The sequence below is a fragment of the Leptosomus discolor genome, chromosome 7 (assembly GCF_034619465.1).
Source record: "Leptosomus discolor isolate bLepDis1 chromosome 7, bLepDis1.hap2, whole genome shotgun sequence".
In the NCBI taxonomy this organism is placed as follows: Eukaryota; Metazoa; Chordata; class Aves; order Leptosomiformes; family Leptosomidae; genus Leptosomus; species Leptosomus discolor.
This window is the reverse complement of record NC_141397.1, coordinates 60,268,619-60,296,200: the sequence shown is the minus strand read 5'-3', so window position 1 is coordinate 60,296,200 and position 27,582 is coordinate 60,268,619. Positions and strand designations below refer to the sequence as shown.

General features: G+C 49.6%; 1 protein-coding gene across 8 annotated transcripts in view; it reads right to left on the bottom strand.

Moving 5' to 3' along the window:
* Window positions 1–2,305: 2,305 nt before the first annotated feature.
* The window catches only part of PLD1 (phospholipase D1), a 43,959-nt gene continuing 18,682 nt past the window's right edge, over window positions 2,306–27,582 (bottom strand). For 2 of the 8 annotated variants that reach the window (XM_086468670.1, XM_086468668.1), the window contains exons 12-25: window positions 25,918–26,028; window positions 24,404–24,614; window positions 23,504–23,713; window positions 20,249–20,377; window positions 19,784–19,902; window positions 19,491–19,604; window positions 13,237–13,347; window positions 12,441–12,529; window positions 9,308–9,421; window positions 7,800–7,849; window positions 6,655–6,789; window positions 4,053–4,206; window positions 3,341–3,455; window positions 2,306–2,779 (exon numbers count right to left, since the gene is read on the bottom strand). In XM_086468670.1, coding sequence (XP_086324796.1) covers window positions 2,555–2,779; window positions 3,341–3,455; window positions 4,053–4,206; window positions 6,655–6,789; window positions 7,800–7,849; window positions 9,308–9,421; window positions 12,441–12,529; window positions 13,237–13,347; window positions 19,491–19,604; window positions 19,784–19,902; window positions 20,249–20,377; window positions 23,504–23,713; window positions 24,404–24,614; window positions 25,918–26,028 — 1,887 coding nt within the window. In that variant the 3' untranslated portion in view covers window positions 2,306–2,554. Of the gene's footprint in view, window positions 2,780–3,340; window positions 3,456–4,052; window positions 4,207–6,654; window positions 6,790–7,793; window positions 7,850–9,307; window positions 9,422–12,440; window positions 12,530–13,236; window positions 13,348–19,490; window positions 19,605–19,783; window positions 19,903–20,248; window positions 20,378–22,447; window positions 22,562–23,503; window positions 23,721–24,066; window positions 24,104–24,403; window positions 24,615–25,917; window positions 26,029–27,582 lie in introns of all 8 variants that reach the window. The other 6 variants (XM_009950279.2, XM_086468666.1, XM_086468667.1 and 3 more) reach the window with 6 other exon arrangements.

The window sequence follows — 27,582 nt, the reverse complement described above, 5'->3', positions numbered from 1 at the left end:
CTTGGGACCAGCAGCCACCACATGGTGGGCGGAGTGTCGCAGAACCTGGGTGGTTTTTCCCCAAAGCAGCCTGGCAGAGGGCGACTCAATACCTCTGGAGTTACGAAGCCCAAATAATTAGCTACCTACCACCTTAAAAGACAATATAAGGATAATTTCACCATTACAAGAACCTTTGCAGATATGAGGACAGGGACAATAAGAGCACTTAGATGACGACAGGAGTCTTGTACTTCGAGGTTCACGTGCAGGGGTGGCGGCGCTGAACGCTTCCTTTTCAACGCTCAATACAGATCTGTGCGATTTACCACGGCTCTCTGACAGGCTGTAATTGTTTAAAGTTAGCAGCTTTGTTCAAACTGAAACAGATAAAAACGTATCAGGAGAGAAAAGCTCTGAACTAGCACTGATGTGAAATAACAAGACACCTTTGATCTTTCTTGATTGCAAATGGTCGGGGCACATATTGCTCTGGCTCTGCAGGGGGTGACCCCAGGTCAATTTTTTTAAGGAAAAAAAAAAGAAAAATCAAGGGAACAGAAGTATCTGGTTACAGTGTGCCTGCTAAAAGCACCAGCCCCCCGGACCGCAGATCATCACACCAAACGCTGCACGTGCGCTTCCCGCGGGCTCACCAGGCCGCAAGAGGCACAACCAGAAAGGAGCATAATCTGCAACGGCATCTAAAACCCGTGAGCATCAAACAGCGGGAACTGTAGGAAGGGGCTGAGGCTCAGGCTGCCCTGGCAGAAGGTCTGGGGTTGTTGCTCACTCGGGTGACGCAGCAGGTACAGAATCACCTGGTGCCTATTTACAGGTCTGAAGACACAGAAGGCAATCAGCTGAAATGCCGTTTCGGGGACAGCTAAGCGACCGGTATGATTCTTTCCAGTTAAAAACAGGCAAGACTGTTGGAAGAGCCAGAAAAGGAGAAAAAAAACCAACCCTAAATTTGCTTGTGAACTAAAGTGAATACCTGTTCACCAGGTCTTATGACGACGGAGAGGCGGGCACAGGGTTAAACCCAGCTGGCGAAGGGGTTGCCCCGATGCAGAGGGGCTCAGCCTCCCACTCCTCCACCTCCAACTCTCCTTCGGTGTTTCTCACCATCTGATCTCTGGGGAACATCTCTCCCGGCACTGCAGCTGGAGCTGGACGTGGAACTGGGAGACACGGAGCACTGCAGGACGGAGGACGGAGCAAAGACCCAGGTCGGCACCCGCCACGCCAGGTCCCGACCCAGGAGCGGTCGTGTTTTGCCCAGGGATGGTGAATCGAAGTGCTGCTTCGCTGCCCAGGGAGATGCAAAACAGCTCTGGAAACTGCCTTACAGAAAGGGAAAACAGGACTGGGCCTGCCGAGTGTTACCTGTGCTTGGGGAGACGCATTCTGCACGGCTGAGCTCAAGATTGTGGCTGCTCTAACAACGAAGCAGACCAGAGACAAGGCTTTGCTAACCGCTCCCCTTCCCCCTTGCAGTCACCCCATCTACAAAGGGACACAGCAGCTCGGTTTGAGCACGGTGTCAGCTCTAGCTTAATGGCCTTTTCTTTTAAAACAGGGAGGAAAGGGATGGAAAGAAAAGTCTGCCTGTGTACTGCAGGAGAAACGCATGAATTGAGGGCCCAGAGTTCAGGGCTCAGCTCGGCCCATGCTGGCTTTTGAGTTTCTGTCCCGTCACATGCAGTGCCTCGCGTTCCTTCAGCTCCAGAGATCTAAGGCTTGAGTCTAAACGTTGATCCTCTCCCGGAGAAAGCCTTCAGGCGCTGTTTGAACAGACTGACACGTTGTGTGTCTGCAAAGGCCAGCGAGCTCCAGTGAATTCCAGCACCTCCGGCTCCGCCGAGGCCGCCCTTTGCCAAGACCTAGGCAGTGCCACGCTGCGTGAGGACTGCTGATTGCTCTAGCTGGGGTAGAAACAGGGGTTTTTCCCCCGCCCTGAGGGGAGAAGAGACCAAAAATGCCGATTCTGGTACAAGATTGTTAGGCCGTCTCCCTTCAAGAAGTGAAAGGCCTACACTCGTCAAGCTGTAGGACAGCCCAAGGCAGCACCGAGCAGCACTTCCCGACAGCGCCAGAGCTGCCTGACGGGCTCTGACAGCGTACGAAGGGGTGAAATGGGGGGACTCCAGCGAGCCGAGGCGCAGATACCCGAAAGCCTCAGAAGCACAGGCAGCCCACGACCCCTGCGCAGCCCCAGCAGGAGCACAGTACGTATGCAACCACACGGGCAGTAGGAACAACATGGACTGGGATTTGCTTCCTGTCCTAGGAAGTGGCCTGCGTCCTTTAGGTGCTCAGAACATGTCTTAAGCAGTAACTCCTTCAGAGGTCAAACTTCTCATTGGCCATAATTTCCAAGTCTTTCTGCTCCTCTCCTTTGCTAGTGTCAATTTGCTTCAAGTTCCTCCACCAAAATCCTTAAGAAGGCACATTAGCTTGGTGGAGATCTTTTTTGCCTCCCTTAGCAATAAAAAGCTTTCTAAAATCCCATATCGTTCATCAGCTTGACCCTAGAGAAGAAACTTTGAAATGTAAAGTAGTCTGCATCTTCTTAAGTCCAAACCTCCATGGGTACCATGGACTCCTTTGTTCCCACAGAAGGAAGCAAGTACTCTTCCTCCAGAAAACGAAAGGGGAATTGTACTAAAAAACCACGAATCTTTTTTAATTCTTCTGCTGCTTTCGCAGGATCATCATTCGCTAATTTGGGCTTGTTGATGAAATCACGCAGTTGGGTTAAATTGTTCACCTGGTCACTGGGAAGGCATCGGAAAACCTGATCAAAACAGAAAGAAGAAGTGGCGTGTCAGCAGGGGGGGGAAATACTGCAATGCAGAGTTCCTGAGAACGACCAACACATCTAACACAAATTCCCCGGGATGGGAGTGACTTAATTATCAGCCTGGAGAATGGGGAGGGGAGAGGTATGCGCCTATCTGTGATTTGGCTGGAGCAGGCAGAGGAAGCTCCCAGGGCTTTTGGGGAGCAAAAGCTCATGAAAGACTAGCAGTAAAATTTGGTTCTACTCCAGTTACGCTGTGGCCAGCTAGAAGCAAGAAGTACACCGTGGCCATTCAGTGGAGCTACAGCCTATCTAAATAAAAGGAGAAGTCAGAACTGCTGCCGCCTTGGGCTGCCGTCACGCTCTGAGGACGCACATACTCCTTCCTTTGTCACAGCTCCTGCATCTGACACGACTTGTTCCTTCAAAGCATCTCTGAAGGTCCAACCCCAGGAGCGGGACCTGCTGTCCTCACCCTCCCCATGCTGCCTCTCCTGCTGGCATCCGCTGCTGCCACGTGGGAAGGAGGGAGGGGAAAGGCACCGTGGCCCTCACCTTGTCGAAGATGGTGGCATTGCGAGCTGCCGTAGCGATCCACACCTCCTTGAAGAATTTGTCACAGACGGGATCCTGGTGTTCCGGGCTGAGATCGGAGCCGCCAAGGACAACCCTGAGAAGACAAAGAAATCGATGCTCGTGGAGGCTGAAGTACCAGGTGCTCCCTCCTCTCTTGAGAAACGCCAAGAGAGGAAAAGTTTCCTTGGGACTTGCCCAACCCTTCGTGCTCACAGCGCCCTCCCACTCCTGTCCCCTGCAATAGTCCATCAGCCCTAACGCTGCTCAATTTTCTCCTTTTTTTTCCGTGCCATAACTGACCAGATGGGAATTAAAGGGCGGGGGGGTGAAGGGAAGAAAGGTCTTAAGAAAAAACAGCTGCGCGGTGGGTCAGATGGCTGCTCCAAGCGAAGAAACTTCCATTAGAAAGAGACACTGCCACTCAAAATTGAGCGAGCGCGAAAACAGGATCTGGAGGCAAAATATCACTGTCTTGCTCGTGAGCTCTCCTAGCAAAATCCTGCAGCAAAAGGATTTGTAAGCCAAGCTGAGGACAGGAACGGCGTGTAAAAGGCTCAATCTCTGGGCTCAATCCAGGCCAGGCAACGCTAAACCCAAGCAGGCAGCAGCAGCCCCGTCCGTGGGAAAGGCAGCGGGCAGGCGTAAGCCCCAGCAAGCCCTGCCCGCGCTCGGCCAGCCCCGCGCAGCCCACCTGAAGCACCGCAGCCGGAGGGACTGGGCAAACCTCCCGGCGCTGTAGTCCTCTCCGTCCATCACAGAGGGGACAGTCTCGGTGTCCTGCACGAGGATGGCCATCTCGCTGTCCCGCTTGCCCAGCATGCTGCGGTCGTTGATGTTGGCAGAGCCTGGCGAGGAAGGGGGGGGGAAATGAAGCACCAGCAATGCACCAGCACGATGCCAGGGGCTTCTGCGTGCCCTCCGCCACCACCAACCACACCCCCCCGGGCCCTCTGCGTCCCTCATCTCCGTGGGGGACCATCTATGGCTTCGTTGGGTAAAACCCCAACCAGAGGGCTTCCTCGTGGAAAACACAGACTCTGAGAGCCAGGATTTGGGGGAGGAGGAAAAAAAAACAAAGCAACCAACCCCCCTAATTTTTGCAGGCTTCAAGAGCTCCATGTTTGTAAGCAGGTTAAACCATAGCCAAGCCCAGGCCAATATTTTACTCTCCCTGTAACTTCCCAGGTGCTTTGGCTGAAGGATGTCACAGCTTTCCAACTGCAGTTGGTTCGGATACCAAGTCACCTGATGCAGGATGGGCTCCACGGGTAAATCCGCTCTTATCGAGTAGTGTAAAGAGGGGAAAGGTTTTCATTTGCATTTGGAAGGTAGGGGTTTTTCGGGAGGGGGAGTCTAGGAAGAAGGACGTCACGTCTTTGCTGTGGGGAACCAACACCCAGACCCTCCTGGCCGGCCAGGACCACACGTCTGTGTCCACAGATGCAAGAGCTCAGGCACTGTCCCTGCTAACGCAGCAAGGCAGCAGCAGACCCCAGGGCTCGGGGGGACCTTCTGACCATGGGAGATGTTTCTTCTCTGCTCCTTGCCCTGTGCTTGCTGCAGCACTACCGCATGCTGTGTAAAATCCAAACCCCAGAAGGGAGAGGGGTGCTTTCCAGAGGGGTGCAGGGGGAATGCCTGTGTTGTCCTGTGCACAGCTCCCTGCTCGCACCCTGGGAAACAACTACTTCAGTCCCCAGCAAAGCTGCTGGAGGGCAGCAGAAGTTTCCCTCCCGTTGCATTTCTACTGCATGGCTCTGGCTGTGCCTTTTGGGGCAGGGTGCCTCTCCAAAATGCACTCCCGTAAGGGTTTGGGTGCTGGGCTCACGCAGTGGCTCCAGCCCTACTCTGCACCGCGGTGAGAGCCCCCCCCAGACAGCACGGGCCCTGAAGGGCCTGATGCCCGCAGCACTGCTCGAGACCAGCTGAGGCTTTGTCCCCCAAACAGGTTCCTCTGTCCCATGCAGCCATCAGAAGGCAAGGGATGGGGAGGGACACCACAGCCCTTGTTGGCTCCAAGGGGACAGCAAGATGCAGCCAGTGATAGGAGCCATCAGGTCATTCACCCACAGAAATGACCAAACAACAACAACAACCACCTCCAGACACAGCCTCCAGCTCCGTAAGAAACCCCCAGGCGCTAGTTAGCCGTGTAGCCCTCCCAGTGACTGAAATAACTCAAGGGGAGCCAACACGGTGGGAAAACAAGCTAAACCCCTCTCTGTCCTTTCACCTCCCTCTCCTGCATGGTGGCCCCATTAGCATCTTACTTCCAGGCACCACCTCATTCTTGGGTGGAAAAGGGATGATACTGGCTCCCCGTCACCTCACCAGCCAGCACAGACGCACACGCTGTATAAAAACCCGTCCTTAGGCTTACAGGTACAGAAAACAGACGTTAAGAGCTGGCTCAGGCTCCCAGACCTGGGAGCTGCAACAGCGCTGCTCCCGCTGTAATAGCGAAAGCACCTCTGGGCTGCTCTGAGAACTGGAGATGGGATCTGGCCCCTCAGAGGGTAACAGAAGAGCAAACCTCACCACAGGTCATCTGAGACTACGGGCTGAACCGTGGCTTTGAAGAAGGGGAGTATTTTGAGTCTTGCAAAATCTGGTATGAAGTTATTCTTTGGCAAAGTTTTTGTTGCTGATATAACAGATTGAAAAGGGTTTCTTTAAAGAAACAGGCTAAAATTCTGTTTTTCTGCTGCTCCGAGCCTGAGGTCTCTTGTCTTTGCTTCATGATCTCATAAAAAATATGGTAAGAGAAAGGGATGAAGTGTTATCTATTACTCGTTATAACATATTTCCCATTCTTAGGAAATGGAGCTGATAAATGACACATGTTGTCCAAACCTTCCAAATTTTACGGCACATTCTGTTCTTTAAGGAACAGATGACAAGTCTCACAAGTCTTCCTGCTAGAGCAGAGTTTGATACAAGACAGATGGACAATATTCCCTGCACTGGGATTCTCTTCACTGTTACACAGAGATTTAAAGCCATTTTAGAAAAACAAATTAAATGACAGCCCTCCAAATCCCTTCCTCCCTCCTACCTACGCTCCTGATGAATTTATGAGTTTGGGGGTTTTTTGTTTTGTGTTTGGTTTTTTTTTTTTTTTTTGTGTTGTGTGGTTTTGCTTTTTAAACAGTAAAATATTTCACAAGAAAGAAATCACAACATAGAAAAGCACACGGCACCGCAGCCTGCGCTGAGTACGGGGCAGAGAAGCGAAGGGACTAATCCAGACATAATCGAGTGGTCCAAACCCCTCCCGCAAGCCCCCTGCTCACCGATTATAACTGTGTTGTCATCAGCAATAAGCAGTTTGCTGTGAACATAGATGAGCTCTGTGACTAGTTTCCCTTCCAACTCTGCATATGTTCGAAGTCCACAGAATGATATGTAGTTGATCCACTTGTCTCCAACTGAAAGTTAAAAAGAGAACAAAACCGATGGGATGAGGGCAGTAGAAGAGAGAAGACCCTCTTTCTAGAAAGACTCACGTGAATAACAGTTCACTTTTGACTTTTTAAAACAAGACAATAAACAAACAGAGAATGGAAATAAGTTTCTTTAAAAATAGACTTTAAAAGCTGCCCCTGGGCTCCCTGTGCTGCTCTGATCCGCTGCCTGCTCGGATACTTCCACGTTGGTGAGGAGTGATCCCAATCTCCCTGGCGCAGCACGGGTCATAATTGATCTGAACACGTTAAAATAACTGGGCTATGCGACTGTTCTGCAGATCCTGCAGCAAGGAGGCTGGAAGCAGGTGTTTCGTCCACGCACAGGAAACTATGTCCTCATGTACTTGTCTGCGGCTCAGATTTACACAAAGACCCAGAACGAATGAGGCATTATGTACACCCCCAGTATTTGTGATGCGGGGGTTTTCACGGTGCTCTGACTCCCAGCAGAGCAAATTGAAGCAGGCACCCTCGCGGTGAGGACGCAGCTCAGGAACAGCATCCTGCTTGGGCAGGTTTTTCCTCTCCGTGTTCGACAACTGCCAGAAACAAACCCAGGGTGAGATTCACGGGGGAGGCTGAGGGCTCGTGGCTCCCAGAAGCATGACCCTGGCTCAGGACGTTTTCCAAACAACACGATCCTGAGCAGCTGCAACGTGCCGTGCTCCTCCCTGGGGTCCTCCCTTCCTCCGGATCCGAGCTGCATCCAAGCACAAAGTCCGACAACCGGCCACGGCTCGTGTGACCCGACAGTCCTCGCCATGGGATGACGGCAGAGGAGGAGTTGCTCACCAGCCCCACGAGCCCGTAGCACACGTTGCTGTGAGACATCCTACCACGCCTGAACCCCTCCAGCCACAGCAAGCCCACATGAATAAAAAGCTGGAGAATCCAATCTACGTGTTACAGATGTACCCATCAAACCACTAAGCAAGACTAAGTGACAGAGAGGACAGGAATAAAGCTCTTACCCTCTGTCTTCAGCTGGCCCAGGATTGAGTTTTCTCCTCGGCACATGGTCCTGGAAAGAAGGTAGGCAGCCATCAGCACCACCGTGACTCGAGGCAACAGCATATGCTGCAGCAGAACCGGGTGAGGTAGATTGCAAACACAGATGCCTTTTAAATACCCCGTGCAAGCAGAAGAAACACGGTGCTCCCAGAGCACACATCTTTCCCAAAGGGCTGTTGATACAGCAAGGACTGCTCATTTCCTAAAGGAGCTCGTACCAATCCCCGTAGGAGCTGGGGAGCATCTTTACCTTCTAGAGCACACAGCAATGGTGACAAACACGTTACTAACGGGGCCGCTACCACCTGGGCCGCAGGTCTGCACGTGAAACCACGCCAAGACAAAAAGACAACACGTGGGTCAGGGGGTTTGTGTGATTATGGCTGGGCTGGAAAAGCCACAGCCGGGATCTCATTTCAAAAAAAAAAAAAAACCCAACCCATGGGCAATTCCTCAAGACCTACGGCTGCCCTGGTAGAAGGAAGCTCAGGCAGAAGGGCCTGGTTACGGAGACATGCTGCTTTCCTTCTGCTTGTGTCTCCTGTCCCACTCCTCCTTCTGGAGGTGCAGCAGGACTCCTGCAGACCAGCAGACGAGGGAGATTTCACTCCGGAGGTAGCAGTAATCTCCACAGACCGACTGTGCCCTGGCCATACCATAACACAGCAGCTTTCCAGTAAAACTGTCTTATTTTGGGCTATTCTGCCTTCCTCTACAGCCTGCTCCCAGCACAAGGCTACCTGGCACCACCGCACCTCAGTCCTTCCTCTAAGACCTGCTGCGTTGCAAGTGCCCCCTAAAAACATCCATCCTGGAGCAGCGGAACCACGTTGGGGAAGTCAGCGTTGCCTTTGCGGGGTCAACGGGCAGAGCCAGGCAAAGCATTGGCCAAAAAGGCAGATTTGGAGACAAAGCCCAGCTAAGAAACCCTGGGGGCTGTGCGGTCCCCAGCGGGGACGGGGATGCTGCCAGGAGGAGCTGCGGTAAAAGCCACGGCAAGCGCCTAAAGGGGAGCGTGACCATCGAGTGGGAGGGTGGAGACCTCAGGGGTAAGTCCTGATTCAATGAGCTCAAAGGAAAACGAATGCCCGTGGCAGCAGGCTGCACGCAGGGAGGGGCTGACGAGCCAGGAATTGGGGGGGTTGTGCAAGGGATGGGGGGACCCACTGCGACAGGGATTTCCCCGCAGAGAGCACCAGGCTACAGCCCCCGCACCCCCCCGCTCGGCCAGCATCGCCTCACCTCCTAAAGCAGGCCCCGAGGCCAGCACACGAACGAGCTAAAGCACAAAGTGGAAGCTACACAAACAGTTTCCTTCTCCTTTTCCAAACCCCTTGTGCTCACGCGGACAACACCCAGCGTGCGGCCACGCCGAGGGCAGCCGGAGCCTCGGGGACCACCCGCAGCAGGCAGAGGGGACCGGGGACGTCCCCGCCGGCCCTGCCCGCAGCGGGGCTGCCTGGGGTACCTGTAGTTGAAGTGCATTATGGCCTGCAGCGCGTTCCCCCCGCCGGTGGAAATGTCTCCTTCAAAGCCAGGCAGCAGCGGGATCACCACGTACACTCGGAAGCGCTTGTTTTCCCTGAAACGATAGTTTGGGGGAATATCAGCCTGCAAATGTTACAGCTTCCTACAAGCTCAAGTCCCCTCGGTTTCACTTTCCCTGTGCTGACCGACTTGGTTTCCATCCAAGGCTACTACAGAAGTTTTAAGGGAGCAAAGTGAGGAGCTTATTTCCACTTTCAGGTTTTCATCACCTGCCATCAGTACTTCAGAAGGAGGACGAACAATTTACTCTCAGCAGATGATGGAAGAAGCTCAAGGAAAAGAAACACATTTCCACTGAAGTTCAAGGGCAGGCTAATTATTTTGCAGATAGTGTCTGCCACTATAAATGTCTGTTTGCGTACCCCAGCAGCCCAGTCACACAGATACTGGTGCACACGACTGCCTGGCAGAGCACAGCAAATATTACAGAGCCGTCACAAGCAGAAAACCAAAATCTAGCCTGATGTTCCCATTACATCCTGCTTTTTAGAAGGCAGAAACATCACAAAAGGTGGAAAAAAGCTCAGAGCACAAGCAAAACATGGATCGCTCAAGGCAGTCAAGTATTTCACCGAGACATCACAACCCACAAAAACTCACTTCGAGTTCCCCCAAACTAAACCGCACCCTAACTGTGACCCGATTCAGAACAAAAGCTACAACTGTGGCACCACTTGAGGATTTTCCTGAAGCCCACCTGGGCGTTTTCTTTGCTGACAGAAGCCAGATGCATCTGCTCTGCTAGCGCTTCCCAGGCACCCCTGGCTGTGGGCAATCCCCTGCCCTGCGCCCTGCCGGAGGAGGCAGAGGATGCTCCATGGAAGGGCGCTGCCACTAGATGGCGAACACAGTTTAATCAGGACAAGGACCAGTTTGCAGTTTTTATTAAAGTATTCCTTCCTCGGGCAAGGAATTTAAGGGCAAGGGAAGGGTGAAGCACTGGGGTCTCGTCTGAGCTGGGTGGGAGACAGCGAGGACCTGTGTTTCTTTAATTCCAACCAGCGCTTCCTTATAGCTGTGCTACGCACTGTAAACTATCTTTAGTTTGTCAGAGCAGAGCTCAGAAACAGTTAACGAGGTCTTAGGGCAAGAGACTGTGAAAGGAAGCCTGTTTGTATCATGAAAAGGATGAACCAACAACAGCGTTCCCCAAAAAGCAGCCTGTTTGTCTAAGCCCAGTGTTTATTAAACTAGAGAGCCGCCCATGAAAAAAAGAGGAAACCCTGAAAAGAACATTATTTATTACATCAGTAGAAAATATTTCATCTGGAGGAGTGAGAAGCGTACAAGCTTAACTCAATAACTGTCACCTGCACTGTTTTCCTGGGCAGTATGGAGTATGAGCATTTGATACAAAACATCTAGGTCTGAATCGACGTTTAAGCTTCGGCAATGCCAAGCACTCTGGAGCGTGGAGAATTTGAATCTTACATTCAGTTAGCAACCACTGACATTAAGCTGCCACAATATCGGCATGAAATTGGAGTAATACAGAAGTGAGCACCGCAGCTGAAAATGGGTCACTGAAGAATTTGTGTGATTCCCTTTTGTACCAGACTTTCTGATGTCTGGACAGAATAACCTTCTTTATATAAACTTTACATAAGAGGAAAAATCTTAGCAGATTACCTGGAGAATTTGCTGCTACCTCAGCAGCATTGCTAAAAGCAGGCAACCGATGCAAAGGGCCTGTGGCAAAGCGTTCCCAAAGGCAGGGAGGACAATCCAGAGCGGCTTTCCGGGGGGGACACCGCACAGAGATGCTGCGTCCAGCTGCCTGCCAGCCTCGAGGTTGCAATCCAAACACCAGCAACACCATTTCCAGCAGCACTGGCACCACTCCTCATCTACCTGGGGTGAGAAAATCCACCCCATCTTTTCACCCTTAGCTAATCTCAATTATTTGGGCTATGTGTTGCAGCTCACAGATTACCAGCAACTCCACCCTGTTACTCTGCCCTGTTGTTAATGGCACAGCAGGTGACACTCATGCTCTCCTGGTCCGAACAGCGCTCCTCCTTCCAGTGCCTCTGAACAAAGCCTGGCTCACGGCAGCTCTTGTGGCCTTGCAGATTCTGCCCGTACCCCGGTGTCTGTCTGTCTGTCTCAGCTTGGTTGCCTTTACCCAAGTGGGAATCTCCAAGCTCAAGTGTCAAAGCGAGAGAAATTGCTGCAACTCCAGAGACACGCACCTCTGGGAAAGCAGGCCCTGCACAGCTCTGGACAACTACAATTTGGGAAGAAAAACCAAAATCACTGCATGATACGTCTCCACATGTGATGAAAAAGCCCATGAGAGTTGAAAGGGAGAAGTTTAGAAAGTTTCCTATATACCAGCGCAGCAAGGCCAGGATACAGTTTTAGACTATGACATAAATATATCTTAAAGAAAGAAAGACTCCAGGGGAGCAACCTTAAGCAAGGCTGCCCAGGATCAAAGTGAAGACAAGCCACTACCTGTGGTATTGATGTTAACACGGGGTTAGACGTGCTGAAGTAAAAGCAGCGTCTAAAACATGGTTGGATCTGATCCATCCAGGAACAAACGATGGTCCCCTGGCAATGGCTGGAGGTTGTAAATACCCTCCAGCACTTACCAGAAAAAGTTGTTCAAACAATAGCTGAACGCTGCAGTCAAATCCTCGACATGTGTTTGCTTCCCCCATTTGAAGGCAATCCTCTCTCTAGATAATTTAAATAAACCACAAATCCTAGTTCCGCCTTCTCACCCATTAACTTGCCTTACCCCCACACTTCAAGACTGGTTGGCTATGGAGCAAAGGTGTCACCGAACCAGAGTATAAAGGACTTGCTTTTAAACAAGTTCCATAGTCAAAAATACATTTGCACCAGGGTTAAGTCCAGAAAATCACCTTCTGGCTGCAAAGAAACCACCGAAGAGTCTCACTGCCGCAAACGCAAGCAGATGTTTGGCCACGTTGGTTGCGCATCGGAAAAGCTATTGCACAGCTGCGGCCAGTAAGATATTATTTTACACCACACCACGTAAACGCACCTGGAAGACTTTCACCGCCTTGTTAAGAACAGGTTACCTGTGAGCTTTAAGTATCCTCCGAGCAATTGCATCGCCGATCTTGTTCCAGACAACTTTGTCATCGGCACAGCTAATAAAGAACTGGTTCTGCAGGAAAAGCAAGCAAAGCTACTGTCAGACACTGCAACATACAAAAAATTATTTGCATGCTTTATTTCAGACCAAGAGCGACTAAAGATAGCTGGGTTTGTGTGCTGTTTGAGCTGATTTTCTTTTTTTTTTTAATTTATTATTAAATGATGTGTCTGTGCTCACTTAGGGAATGAATTAGTCCTTATTAATCACACTCCTTAGAAAGTTCACACAAAGAACATCCTAATAGGAGGCAAAAAAAAAAAAAAAGAAAAAAGAGAATAAGTGTCCCCATTCAGCCAGTGCTGGGAGTCACTCTGATGCAGGAGATTCACGCGGCGCCAGGCTGTACGGATGTGAGACCAGCCCTGTGAGTGGGAGTTTTGGGCACACACAGGGGACGCTGCGAAGCCGCGGAGGACACAGGAAAACTATTGCACGGGTCCTGGAAGTTTTGGCAATTTTGCAAAGAGGCTCATAGAGGAGAGGTCTCCTTTTGCAGTCAGCCTGAAGTCAATAGAAACAGCCCAAAAACGCGGAGCAGATTCTGTATTAATACCCACACGATGATCCTTTTGGGTCCCTTCCAGCTTGACATATTCTATGATATACATCTAAATCCATAAAAAAGACAAAACCTTCAAGAAGTTTGGTCCTCCTGATGGCTGCAAGCCATGCCCAGAGCATCAGGACCCCCGCTGCTTTCCCGCATGGCCACTCACTTCTATATAGATGTAGTGCTTGCTGTTTTCTATCACGCTGACGTAGGCGTTGTGGATGGACTCCTCGTGGTACTTAATGCCGGCCGACCAGTCAGCAGCAGAACGGATCACCTGGAAAGCAAGAGATTAACCACCCTCAGCTCTCTCCCATCCAGGCCGGCACAGCATTGCAACCGAATTATTTAAGAGGGAACGCTCTTCCCTGGCACCGCTCTCTTGCCAGTATTTCACTAAAGGCGGTGATACGTGCAACATTCACCATTTGTACCACCTTTGTAATAAGGAGAAAGGATGCTCAAAAATAGTATTAATGCTTAATAACATTTTGATTAAAAACACAGTGCCCTGTCCCGTTGACTGCGTTACTGCCCTCGCCCGCCTGAGCGGTTTTAGATGCCGTAGAAGCACCACAGAAGTTCTGTTCTTGCTTAAGGTCTTATGAGAAAACTGCTTTGAAATCACTCTGAATTCCCAGGCTTTAGGGGTGCACATCTAATCAGTGATCTCCTCCCTAGCAATATTTAAAGCTGGTCTCCAGCTGGGGCAACGTGTTCTTCCCCAGAAACAGGCGGTACGTAATTATACAGTCAGTCTGGTAACGCAGGCCACGTCTCTGTCCTGAGCACTCGAGGTCATTTATTTCTTCTGCCAAAATCTTGCACAAGCCATCTGCTTCGTGATGATATGACTTTTAAAATTCATAGCAGTTCAGCTGCGCATACTTATTTATTAATTTTTACTGGAAATCCATATTTTAAGCAGATACTGCGAGATCCCCGGGGCGCGTTCTCCCCCTGCCTTCCGCAGCTCTTGTGCAAGAGAGCCAAACCAATATGAGAAACAACCTTTGTTCATGCTCTCGGCCAGGCTGAGCAAGCCCCGACGGACGGAGATACTGTGGCATCTCCCCACTCCTGTGCTTTGAGTCAAGAAGCAACCGCGCTATGCCCCCAGTGACGTCTGCCTAGATGGAAATTTAGTATTTAATTAAGTGCTGGCAGGGTACATGCTCAGGGGACATAATTAGCCTCTGCGTTTAAACATTGTCAAGACAAAAAACACTGAACCAATAGCCTTAAAATATCTCTATACAGCCATTACCCCAGCACTCGGGGCCAGTTACACACAGGGCAAGATATAAATCCTGAGGATCTGCGAGATGTGTGTGCCAGTACATGCGAAATCCTGATCCTTTCCAGGGCCCAACAACATTTTTCTCTGGAAATCCCTCCTATGGATTTCTTTTAATTCTCCGTGTCCGGCTTCTGCTTTGCTCCACGTTACTCTCCCTGTCCCACCAGCACCCCCGACACCCTGACCCCGAGCTCTGCTGTCACATTGTCACCACCACCCGCCATCAAAGCAGGCTGCTGGCCACGGCATGGCTAAGGACTTCCGAGGGCTAATGAATTACCTGTAGTATACCAGCAGGTAAGGATTTGGCCCTTTGGTCCAGGTGCTGCACGCCTGAACCAAACCAACCCCCTCATCTGCGGAGCGTGCCTGGAGGTGGCACTGAAGGGCACTGCTGTTAAGCAGCACACAACTCCCGAGCTAATTCCTTCACCGGGACAGAAGGAGCTTTCTCCCACGGGTCACTGAAAAACAGATCCTGCAACTCTCCTATGTGGCTGCTTGCTTGGCCAACAGGAGGGAGCACCCTGCAGCCTCCCAAACTGCACGGTGCGGCCACAGATGCTTCAGTGAGGGAGCCAGCCTGTATGCAAGGGCCACCCCAGCCTCTGCTGGGCCCAAACAGCTGCCCTTCGCTTGCCTAAACCTCCACCAGGCGAGGCTGCTCAGGCCCGTGGGGTTTCCATCATCCCTTTGGTTTGCAAAGCCAACGCCGCGGGTGTGCTCCCACACGTGCTCCCAGGCTGGGCGCTGCTGAAACCCCACTGAGCACCACGGCAGATGGAGCACGCTGAACAAAATTCCACCATTTGTGTTAAGAAGGACAGAAAACCAGCTTTTCTGAGTAGAAAGCAGGCTAATTCTTCTGTACACGCAGCTCAGGCTGCAGCCTGGGCAGGAGCTCGCAGCCTTTCCGCCTTCACCAGCACAGCCAGTGTGAGCAGCCACGCTGACCCTTCCCTGCCTTTTGTCCTGCTGAGGTGAAAATCTGGGGCCACAAAGCGTGTCCCCATGGGCAGGGGACCTCTAGCAAATATTGCACTTCAGAAACCTACAGACTGTAGCTTCCCAGTGTACAAAGTACTGATATTTAACCTTTTATTTTTTTTGCTAGTTAACTTTGTCCACGCTCCAACGAGCTGCTTCTCTTTTCAAGAGAAGCTGCTGAGCCCTGCACTGAACAAAGTAACTTCCACGCCCTCATTTACAGCAGCAACAGCTGAAACCGCTGGGAACAAAGAATAAACGTCCTTTTCTGAATTGGGAGCTTGATGGCACTGAAGCCCGTTGCTTTGAAAGACAACTTTACTGCTGGGAGACAAGTTTATTCCAAGCCACCTGACACGACAGAACCATCACTCAGGACCATCCTTTCCCAGCACCGTGGCTTCCCAGCGCATCATCTACCTGCCCTTCGCTGCCTTCCCCTTCACCCCTCCTCACGCTGGCAGCCCAGCTCCCTCCACACACCAGGCTGCCCGCTGTTACAGGACCATCATCCCTCGCCCCAGAACAACGTGTCATGGCTCATCCTAAAAAGCCGCCTCAGCATCACCCAAAAGGCTTGCGTCAGGCACAACCTTGAATCCACGGGCGGAGGGAAGAAGAGGTGTCAGAAGATGCTGGCGGGGGCAGCAGAAAGGGCGTAAGGTGTTCCAGCTTGGACCCCCTCGAAATAAAGTTATTTTTAACCTGGATCACTTCAGTGTCACAGCTCTGCAGCCAGTGACAGGCATGGAGGTGGCAGGGCGAGGTCACCAACGTTGGTGGCTCTGCATGGGCCTTATCACGGCGCACTTCTGGACATCTCTCCTTTCCTGTCGAGGTATTTAAAGTGAGCTGGTTCAAACCCAACCTATTTTCCTAGGGAGAAAAGGCCACACACTGCCCAGCACAGCCCCTACCAACCAGAGCTGGTGTCTCCACGCTCCTTCTTCTCCTCTCCCTCAAGGCTCTCAATAGCAGCGCTGAGTCTGGGCTGGGCTTGTCATCCCTTTAACTTCTTCAAGTGATACAACAGTAATAAATTTGATGTTTGCTGTGGGTTAGTGCACAAACCCCGAACAATGCAAGCTCTCACGCAGACTTCAAAGACGTAAGGGCATTACCCACTGCCAGAGCATTAAATTTTCATTGCATTTACATCAGGAGCTGGATATTGCCTCACCACGTCACATCTTTTGCAGTGCTGGCTTTGGCCGATAACTGCAAACTCTGGAATGGAAACAGTGAGATGGAAAAAAACCTGGCACTGCCTTTGGCAGATGGCTATTTGACTCTTGCAAAAATCAGCGTGCAATCACACTGCTATTGCAAGCAAAGCCCTGAAGTTCAAACGAAAGAGGACGAGAGACCACGTCTGACTCACTCATGGAGCCGACAGGCTCCTTTTCTCCTTCCCAGCCCGCACCTCCACACCATTTCCCATGCACACTGCATTCATCCTCCCTGCCCAGGGGAAAGCCCCTGTCAGCGCCGCTCTGACTATCCCCACCCTCCCAAAAACGCCTTCCTGCTCCTCTCCTCTGACAAAGGAGAGCAAAACCACATGGTACAACGAGGTCAAAAATCTGTTGCTGACAGGTCAGCGGCTCCGGCTCGCAGCAACGCTGCAATCCCCACAGATCCTTTGTGTTTTCCCTTCCTCTGATCTGCCCACAATCGAAGACAGATCAGCAAAACAAGCGCAGAAACAAGAAAACCAGCAGCCAGACTTTCTTCAATCGCCCAACAGCCAAGGACAGTCACTGGATTTTACCTCGGGGCAGTAACTTCTGCCTATAAAGCCCCTACACAGCACCAAAACGGGGATAACATGGGCTTGGCCCACACCAGCCAAAGGATTCAATACAAAGCGCAACCATATTGCTCTAGTTTTTCTGGATAAAAAAAGCTGGTGAAGGATTTTAGGGTATCTGCTTATTTCTGTGCTGGACTGTACCGCTGAAAGGAGACTCGAGCACCTGTAGCCCTCTGGCCTGAAACATATTGGACAGGCAAGGGGCTGATATTCTTGTGACTGCAGGAAAGGAGAAGTCACAAAGGGACACCTTGATGCACACCCTGGGAGCTCCAGAAAAGGCAACTGGAAGGACACGGGGTTCAGATCCGGGCTGCAGGTGTCCTCCCCTCTCCCCATCTACTGCAGCAGCCAAATCTGAAACCTTCTTCAGGAGGAGAGCCCAGACCACTCACTGGCCTGCAGCGGGGACTGCAGGGATGCTCGGGGCACTTGTGTCATCGGGGGATCAGTGGAAACCAGGCCAATGTGAGCATTATGGAGGAGACAGCCAAAAATTACAGTATGTGCACGCAAAACCATGCCCTGGAGCTCGAGGAGATCATCCAGAGATGGCCAAGGGACCTGCACCCAGGCAGAGTGCACCAGCCTGGGCAAAGGAGCCACCCTCACCGCTTCCACCGTGCTTGGTGCTGCAAATGCTCTTCCCCCCGAGTCTTCCCTCATACCAGGAAGGCTGGTACCTTGCAGGGCAACATGTTTTCAGCCTAATATCATGTAGTTTTATTTATCTGCCTGTATGCAGGGCTGGGCTACTCTGACACGTTTCTGAAAGCTGCAATTCAATATAAACTAGAAACGAGCAAGGTGGTTTCAAATGAATAATTTACAAGACAAATCTGCTCTCTTTTCATCGTTTATGGCATCCCTGAGAACAGCACCTCACTTCCTGGAGCGTATCAGTTATTTGCAACGCCCCAACAATGCTGTAGTGAGGCTAGTTTTCAAACACCTCACCCATCACTCAGCATTGGTGTAGTCACCGTTTGAGCTTCACCCTCCTCTCCCACGGGCTGATGCCCCGAGCCAGCAGCTCTGCAGTACAGACTGAAGAAAAGTTGGACCCAGACTGTACTCAGTTTAGTTTCCCCTTTGGGAAGTGCTTCCAGTTCTGTCATCAGCAGAGCTTAAGTTTTTGCTACAGCAAACCCCATGATTTAAAAGTTGGGGCGTACCTTATGGTTAGAGCACGCTCCGGGAACACAAGTCCCCTCACTTCCATGAGAACAAAGTTTCCCAAAAAGATGGTGTCACAGACACAGCCAGGGAGGCATTTACAGCCACGGGGAAGCACGATGATGAGACTTTTTCTCAACAAGCTGCAAATATTGTTTTGGAGACTGATGTAAAACGCCCAAGATCCACGACAAGATCCCTGTGCTGGCCAACCCTCACACCACGTGGGGAGGAGCAGACAATGCCCTGGCAGCCCACAAACCCAGAAAAATGCATCTTGTTACACTAAGCTTCCCCAAGCGTTGCCGTCATCTGGGTGGACCACTCCTTACGAAGAGCAAAGGCATGCATTTTTCCTGGTTTTGATCTAATTGCTCTTATTTCATACACTCTTCATCCACGGAGACACACAATTGTTCTGCTGCTTCAGCATAACTATTTTGACTTTGTATCCTTCGACAAGTCCACGTTTCTCTGGGTATCAGTAGTATTCAATACATACACTCAGTATAGCTAACAGGGTTTTAAATACCGGTATCTCGGCAATTAGGACTGCGAGGATGATTGTCACAAACAAGACCGTGGGCTGACTGTGCAGCACTGCAGAGGACCCACAGGGCTGAGTGGCTGCATAATAAAATGCAGATGAAGTTCGAAGCAGAAAGCAACAGCCCCGAGACTCCACTTAATGCTGGGCTCTAACTGACCACTACTCGTCTGAGCGAGGCGTCGGGGGCGTGGTAGACTGCTCTAAAATAAATATTCAGTGGGCAACCTCAACCCACCGGGCCTTTCCAAAACATAAACCCCAAGTGTTAGGCATTAGAAGAAGAGCAGCAGAAAACAAAACAGAGAATTACACAGCTAGATAAAATCATGGTGTTCCCACAACTTGAGTACTGCCTACAGCTTGGTCCTCTCATCTCAAAGACAGAGGTATAAAATTAATGCATCTCTACTGAAAGAGTTGCATTTTTCTATTGTCATTGAGGACTGACCACCTATGCCGTGAGATAAATTAAATAAGAGTTTTTAAGTTTGCATTTTCAAGTTCTGCAGAGGGTCTTGTCAGGCATCTTCCTACTGGAAAGATCCAAAACAAGCTCTCTTCGGAGCAGGTGAGCAGAAGACCATCAACACCCACCTGGACTGTGGCATGAACAGCCTCGGGCACCTGGTATTTCAACTCGTTAGCAGTTTGCTGAGATTTTGGCAACAGGAATGGGTAGGACAGGGACCGGTACTTAGGCTTCATAATCTGCCCAGGGGAAAAAAAGAAAAAAAAAAAAAAAAAACACACCAAAACAACCTTTGAAGATCTTGCAGCACAGCAGAATGACATAAAAAATACCAACAGACATGCCTAGGGATGGCACGTGGATGAGGCAGGGGCTGTCTTTTATTTCCGTGCCCCCAGCGGCGATGCCCGCACCCCACCTTGGTGAAGTTCCAGCGCTGGATGAAGTGTCGGGCGACATCGCGTGCCGCTTTGCCGTGCACCACGGAGGAGATGTCATGCCAGGGCATCCTCGGGGTGGTGTATCTGTCAATGAAGTCTACGGGACAGGAAAGCATGTTCGGACCTCCTCAGACAAAGGACACGACTGTGGAAAAGCACAGCGTGTCCCTCCCCAAACTGAAGTTTCTGGGACACAGCACCAAGGGCTGTGCAGATGAATTCAGACATCATGCGGTCGCCCGCAGCCCAACTCCATGGACTATAACAGCATAATTGGCCCTAGAACCTCACAAAGGGAGTTTTGCTGCTTCTTCCTAGCAGCCAAACCAAAATAGCCTCATTACTTCTGGCTCAGAAGCAGGAAAAAGCATGGTTTGAGACTGAAAAGACGCAGAAGAGGGTTTAGGGGAACGTAATGGCTTCCAGGGTGCAAAGGCACTTACCAGCAAAAGGTTTGTCAAGTTGAACCCAGTCTTTGAAGACAAAGTTGCAGTAGTCTTTTCCATGCCAGAACCTGGTTTCCCCAAGCAGCTCACCAACACCTGTCTTCAAGCTGCGGATGGATCCTTTATCTGTCACAGGCAAACAAGGTAACGAAAACAGGCGCTCAGCTGTCGCGGTTGTCCATCACACACCGCTGGCGAGAGACTCACCGCCATGGAAAAGCACTGGTGGGACTTGCCCGTCCCGGCTGGCTGAAGCTGTTTTCTCCCTCGTCTTTCTGTTGCTTTCAAAGGATGCACATTAGTATTTCTCCTTCCCTATTTTAACATTTGCTAAACAACCAGGACAGGTAATATATAGGAGTTTGTTATGGAAACAAAAAGCAGATGCTGAACTGTCTCTACACTGGACTGAAAAAAAAAAGTCATCCTATAATCATTTGTTTTTCCACAGCCCTACCACACCTAAATATTACCATGTGTGCTCAGCTGCAACTGACCTCAGTGGATATATGTACAGGAACACGACACAGATCATCTACTTAATATATTTCACAATGCTAATGAACTAATTCCAACTTCTCTTCTAGAGGGTTTATTATTTTGCCTCTATAGCAGGGTGTATCTCCTCTAACAGGACCTAGTCTTTATTAACCAGAATGAGATGGTTAAAAAGCTCACCTTGCCTCATTAAGTATTGTGGGGTTTGTTTGTTTGATTTGGTTTTTCCAAATAACAATGTCATCTTCTGATAGAATTTTACATGTGGAACAAATGGATCCTGAATTCACAATTGACGGTGATTAAAAACAGTCTAAAATATTGCAGCCAGGGACATTCCCTCCTAACAGGATCCCTTTTCTAGAGCGCATCTTTTGGGTGCAGAGTGAACTGTTTTTCCTCTCTCCTAAGAAAACCAAAAATGTTGGCCTAGACTATAAACACTCACCTAGCACTATTTCCTGACCACGAGAGCTGCCTTCATCTACTGTACCACATACTAGTGCGACAATTACACAGTAACATGCCAACAGCAGAAGCCTTCTCCTAACCCAACCACACCACCACACAACCTTAGCACAAAAAAAAAAACCCCTTTCAACAGCCAACACGCTGGCAGCAGTGCAACAAGACCAGTTTACACGAAGCAAGCTCTGCCAGCACTGCTGTAACCCCACTGAGCTGAGCTGAGCCGAGCTGAGCCGAGCCAAGCCATGCCAGAAACGCCATGCAGCAGGTATGCACCGCAGCTGCCTCGGGAAGCTTGAGCTTCTAGTGAGAGTCCAGGTGGAGCTGGGGAATCGCTGACTCAGCACGATCGAATGGGAATGGGTGGGATGTACTTCACGTACCGGATGCCGACTCACGAATGAGCATGAGGTGACCACAGGGGAGACCACACTTCACTTCCATGAAGCAAATGCATCTCTTTCTTGTTACCTGCCACTACTTTGCAACCCATGTTTTAGGATTGGCAACCAACACCTTAGAGGAAGGCGTCAGCAAGAGGAAGATGCTGAAGAACCGCTCCTCACTCCGTACCAGAACTCAAAGGCAACTTGACGAGGCACCATACTGAAATGGGCCCTTTCAACGTCTGTCCCGAGATCAGAACAGCTCGGTGCTCATAACCACCCAATTCCTGTCTCAATCAAGTATGCTTTCATCGATTTTAATAAGGGCCAAAACGGAGAGCCCCCCAAGTTTCCATCCAAACATAGGTCTGGCAGTAGACACGGCACTTTGCTGGTTCTTCTCTCTGCACTTGTCTTCCTGCATTGGGCTTATTTTAAAATATTCCATGCAGAAGTTCCCAATCCCAGTAACAAGCCCTTTCCTTTACAGGAAGAGAACTGCTGAAATGATCATATACCAGAATCAGAGCTATTTCCTCAACTGTTCCCTGCTGTCATTATTGCAAATTTCTTTGGGGTCTTTATTTTGGGGTTTTTTGTTGTTGTTCTTTCGTGTGGGGTGTTTTTTTTTTTTAAATTTTATTTATTTATGCTGCAGTTTTTGAAGCTTCTGGAGAAGGCTCTTCTACCAGGATGTCCTCAGAGGGGTGCTAAGGATGATGGGAGAACAACAAGCAGTGAAGGCTGATCCTGGCACCCAACCTAACTCTCACCATTGTTACAAGGCAAAAACATTGGCAGCTAAAGCCTAAAAGGGTCTGCACCTCTGCCTTCCTCCACTTACCCTCCTGAGGCTCAGCGAGCCCCTGTTTGGATTCAGTGTGGTGATGGAACATTTTCAGATGGGGCTTTAAACTCTGGATTATATTCGGTTGACTCCTAGTGGGGTTACAGTAACCTGCAGAGAGTCAAGATACTCTATTTACGGCAAAAACGCACGTCCACTTCTGCTCCACTGATGCCTGATCCTGTCTGAAGACACCTTGCACGACAGGATCATGAGAGACACCTCAATTTGCTGAAACTACAAGCGACCAACAGGCAAAGGACAAAATTCAAGACCTGTCTGGTTTTAAACCAAACAGATATATCGCAGCAGCAAAGCCATGGCTATGTCCTGAGCTGCCTGCAACATGGCAAACAATGCTCCAGCAAGGCGTTCTCCAGCCATAGGGAGTGATGGCAACCCAAATAAGTTCTCATCATGAGTAATATACAGCTTCAGGAGCTGAGGAATTCAGGAACAGATTTCAGGAAGGACTCCATGCTAGAACAAATGACAAGCTGATCCTTGTAATTTTAGCTTTGTTTTTAATATGGGGACTTAAAAGCTGCATTCAATATTCCACTGCTGAACAGTCTCTCCTCTCTAATAAGCAGGTAAATTGGGAATATTTCCATTTAAGTCCACCGATTTAAACCTAGGTAACACTAGCCTATAAGAGAGGATAATCACATTCAGAAACGGTTTGACTTGTAACAAACAAAAGTTGAAAAATGAAGGATTCTATTCTCCCTTGCAGTATAAACATTAAGTATCATGTACAGTATATCACATCACCTGATGGCTCATGTACACTGTATCATGTCATCTGATGGCTCGTGACAATTGCTAGTTAACTAAATGCAAATCCACTTAAAACTTTCCTCAAATGTTTTGCAGTGAGACAAATTTACACATTGGCTACACATAGTTATTATTCTGATAGCTAAGAAATGTATCAACTTTCCTTCCTTACAAAGAACACATTACCCTAGAAATTATGTGAAGCTGCATGTCCACCCACCCACCCACCTCCACAAACACTTTATATATGTTTAGTTGAAAAACATTACTTACTTGATTCACTGTCTATGCTGCTGACGCTGTCAGCATGGTGCATGCCGTGTTTATGGAGGTGCTTGTAAATACTGAACCTCGAAAACTTTTTGGGTTTTCCTACTCCTTTCATTTTTGCTATGTCTGGGGCATCATCAGCATTCCTCTGGAGCAAGTGGCTTTCTGGGGACAGAGCTTGAGGCTGCAGGGGCACATGTTCGGACGACTCCGCTGCAGACTTAAAAGACACAGGATGTTGCTGTAGATGATGTACGGACAGGTTCCCCTTTAATTACAGATTATCACACATATCAATGCCCAAAAACAACCACGAGCCAAACTTTGCTCTGTGACAAAGACATGCTTCGGTGGGAACTACAAATGCTTTTGAGGGAGAGAGCCTGTACCGAGAAGGCATGCGACAAAACCCCATTAATGCTAGCAGTACAATCTTTAATCCCATAAACTTACTCTGGATTATTACTCCCCTGGAAATTCTCATAAATTTAGACCTCTCTAAATTTTTTACAGATCTCCGGATGCATCCAGACCCAGGTTAGCAGAAAGCTCAGCAAGCAAGGCACCCGCTGAGGGCCCAAGTACCCACAAGTTCGGAGCACTCTGCGAGTGCCTACTGTGCTTTTCTAGCTAAGTTTTATTAAGCACACAGCCTCCAAATTTGGACTGCTGGTCCAAGTTCCAGGGGAAACCCAGCTGTCTTATCTGCATGCCCTAGCGAGGGCTGGTCAGGATCTAGCCCAAAGAGTCATCCCATCTCAGATACTTCCTCCTTCCCATTCCTACTCCTTTTTAAACCTCCTAAACCCAACCCTCTGCTTAGAAGCGGACACAGCTCGTTCATCACCTCCGCGAACTCGACACGCAGATGTTGAACGTGGTCAGCAGCTGGAGCAAGCTCACTTACTGCCAGGTTGGTTGTTGACACCGACTTCACTGCCGCCGCCCGTTTCACGCTGCCCACGTCGGTCAGGCGATGCTCGTCATCATCCCACCTGCCGTATGCCAAGTCGATGCCACCCACAAATGCCACGGACTGGTCAACGATGACGAGCTTCTCGTGGTGGGCCCAGAGGTACACTGAGGAGGACACGTGGTCTGGGTGTCTCATCACCTGGGGAGAAAACCAACACTCAAGATCTGCGACACCGCCCAGGTTACATCCCTCCAGCCAGAGAGCTGCCCAGCTTTCTTTTGGCTGCTGGGGATGATGGGGAAACACTGGGGTTTTTAGAAGAAGAAGCCTCCACGCAGACTCCTGTGGTTACTGAAGCTACACAACCCCCTCCAAGTTGGGCTCAGCCTTTCTAGGAATGCCCACATCGTGGGGAAGCTGAGCAGCAACCGTTACTGATGTTGGGACAGGTCACACTTACAACAGCGTTCATAAGAGGACCACAGTCAAGGAAGCTGCTTCAACAAATAAAATTATGCTTTCAGGGGAGCTATAACGCTGAGCTTACAAACACAGAGCCTGCTTTAAAAGAAAACAACATATTGGTGATCTGACTCACTTCTTTGGCTGTTGCCGCTACATACGTGAAATGAGAAGTTGGCCGGTTTTTTCCCCATTTAAAATCAGCAAGTTGTTTGGCATTTGTTTATGAGATTTTGACATGTGTTTATGGAAAAGTAATTTCTATATCTGAGCATACAGTATACAGTTTTATTTTTTATGTTAGAGCCATTAGCCCAGCTTCCTGGGGAAGAAGCTACAGACTTTCACCTGGCTGCTCCCAAAACCTGTTACACAGCCAGCGTGTATCTCCCAGTTACACCTTCCAGTCTTGCTGCAAAGATGACAGAGAATGGATGCTTCCCTTCACCATGACGACTGATCAAGTGACAATAAATCTATTATTCTAGCAGTTTGTTAGCCACCCTCATGCATAACATATATCTTATTGCTCACTAAAATGTACATGTCTCTAATTTCAAGAGACTGGATCTAGCTTTATCTACTGGTTCGTCTGCCACTACTCATGCTCTGCTTGGTGGCAGAGCAGCAGCGAAACAGCGCAGGACAGCACAACGCTGTTCATTTACGATGGGAACGTAAACATCCAGTCTTGACTCTTCTAATCTATGTACGAACAGAAATGCTGAAATTAGACAACATTCTCAAATTGTAATTTTCCATTTGATGTAACCCCATTAACTTGTCACACGAAATATGTTTCTTGTGTATTAGATGAATAGTTGCCTTGGCAAGTCTAAACTGAGCAATTTTGTGTTCAATTATAACCTAAAGAAATGAAGTTACCAGATGTGGTAATGCCTGTATGGGTGATTCTCATCCCACTGCAATGGTGGGAATCACTGTTCTTCCAGTTCACACCCAAACACGCAGAGGGGCAGCACTAGCTATCAAGGACAAATGCAAACATCCTTCACATGACCGCCTGATGCACAGTTACCTTAATGTTTGGATGGAGGTGCATGAGTGTCCGCTTGCTATATTCACTGTTGATCCCCAGGGCAAGCTCCACCTCTTTGTACAACATAACAAAAATTCTCACTCCTTGTTGCTGTCAGAAACAAAAAGAAACACATGGTATGCAGCCACGTCAGTGGACACAGTCCATTTCCGAAGCGAGGAAAAGCTAAGGGGCAGCAAGTGTGTTGTGCCCGCGGACAGAAACACAGGCTGAGGTTACTTGGTCTTGATTACGCTCCTCCTGATCCACCACGGTGACCCCACAGTGTGCAAGGACCCACACTGCTCAGGAAAGCTCTTCAGCTTCCACAGGAGGTCTCAGTACCCGGATTTGTGTGTGAAGAGCTGAGCTACGCCCATCAACAGGCCATTCTTACAGTAAAGAATTCTTTTAAAAACATTTAAAATAATTCTTTTAAACATCCTTTGAGGTAAGATTCTGCAAAGGTGATTCACTCCACATATAACCGTGTTGCACACATCCACTGAAGTTCAGTTTCCTGCTGCTTCATGTTGCCCCGAGGCTTGCCTACAGTTACAAGCCTCTGCAGGACAAGGATACCAGTCTGGTCATACGGACATCCCTCTCCTAAAGGGGATGCGACCAACTCGACAGCAGCAAATGAGTTCTGCTGGTAGAGCTAAACAAGCTCCTGGAATTCAATGAGCAGTGCGCAAAGGATGGTGCTTTTTGCGACCAGAATGGTGTCCGCAGGAGGGTTTCTAAGGACACCTGTTAAAGCACTTTCAAAACTGCCAAGTACTTCCCAAACCTCGGCAGACGTTGGTCACCCGCTGGGGCACCTTCAGCTGCCATAAATCAGCACGGTTTAAAATCCCGCAGTGGAGTTCAACAGCTTAAATTTGGGACCTAAACTTTCCACAGCCTTTTAACTTCCTACTCCCATAAAGCTGCCACTGAGAGCTTAGGCAGTCTCCAAATTGTGGATGACATTCTGCTCTCCGCTGCACCCAGAGAAGCCCAAGGCATCACTGTACGTACATAAAGGACAGCCTTACCCCTATACCTAGACACCAGCTTGCCGACCGCCCTGTCCAGTCAACGGAATACCAGGAGTGAAAGAGCAGGCAAGTATTTCCAGGAACTAACCTTAAAACACTCCTCACCCTTTCAAGGTATTTATAGCAATAGGAAAATCCACGTCAATGTGACAAAGCCAAATTCTTCCATCCAGTGAGCACGCCCCGTGGCCACGTTTCATTTGCCAGAAAATAAGACTACTTCCACATCAACAACAGTCAGACACAAAACCCCCTTCTTTTTCTCCTAGGCACGCGGAGGGTTGAGGACACTGATGACAACTGGTTTGGAAGGGGAGGGAGTGAAAGACTATTTCAGCACGTCCACCTGGACTCCTGCCCTTCTACCACACCAAGAGTTCAAGAGACTTCCCCGGCTGTGCTTCCCTTCCTGACTCATCGCTCACATGGGGCAAGCTACCATTTCTAGCACCAGTGCTGTCACGGGTCGGGTGAAGAACTGAAGCACAGCCACATTCATAAACACCTCACACTCAGCTTCTCTGTCTGCCTCACTTGGCTCCATGGAACACACTCTCTATAGTCTGGATCCAGATGTGTTATTGGAAAGCAGAGTACAACAAGCAACAAAATAATCTGTTTT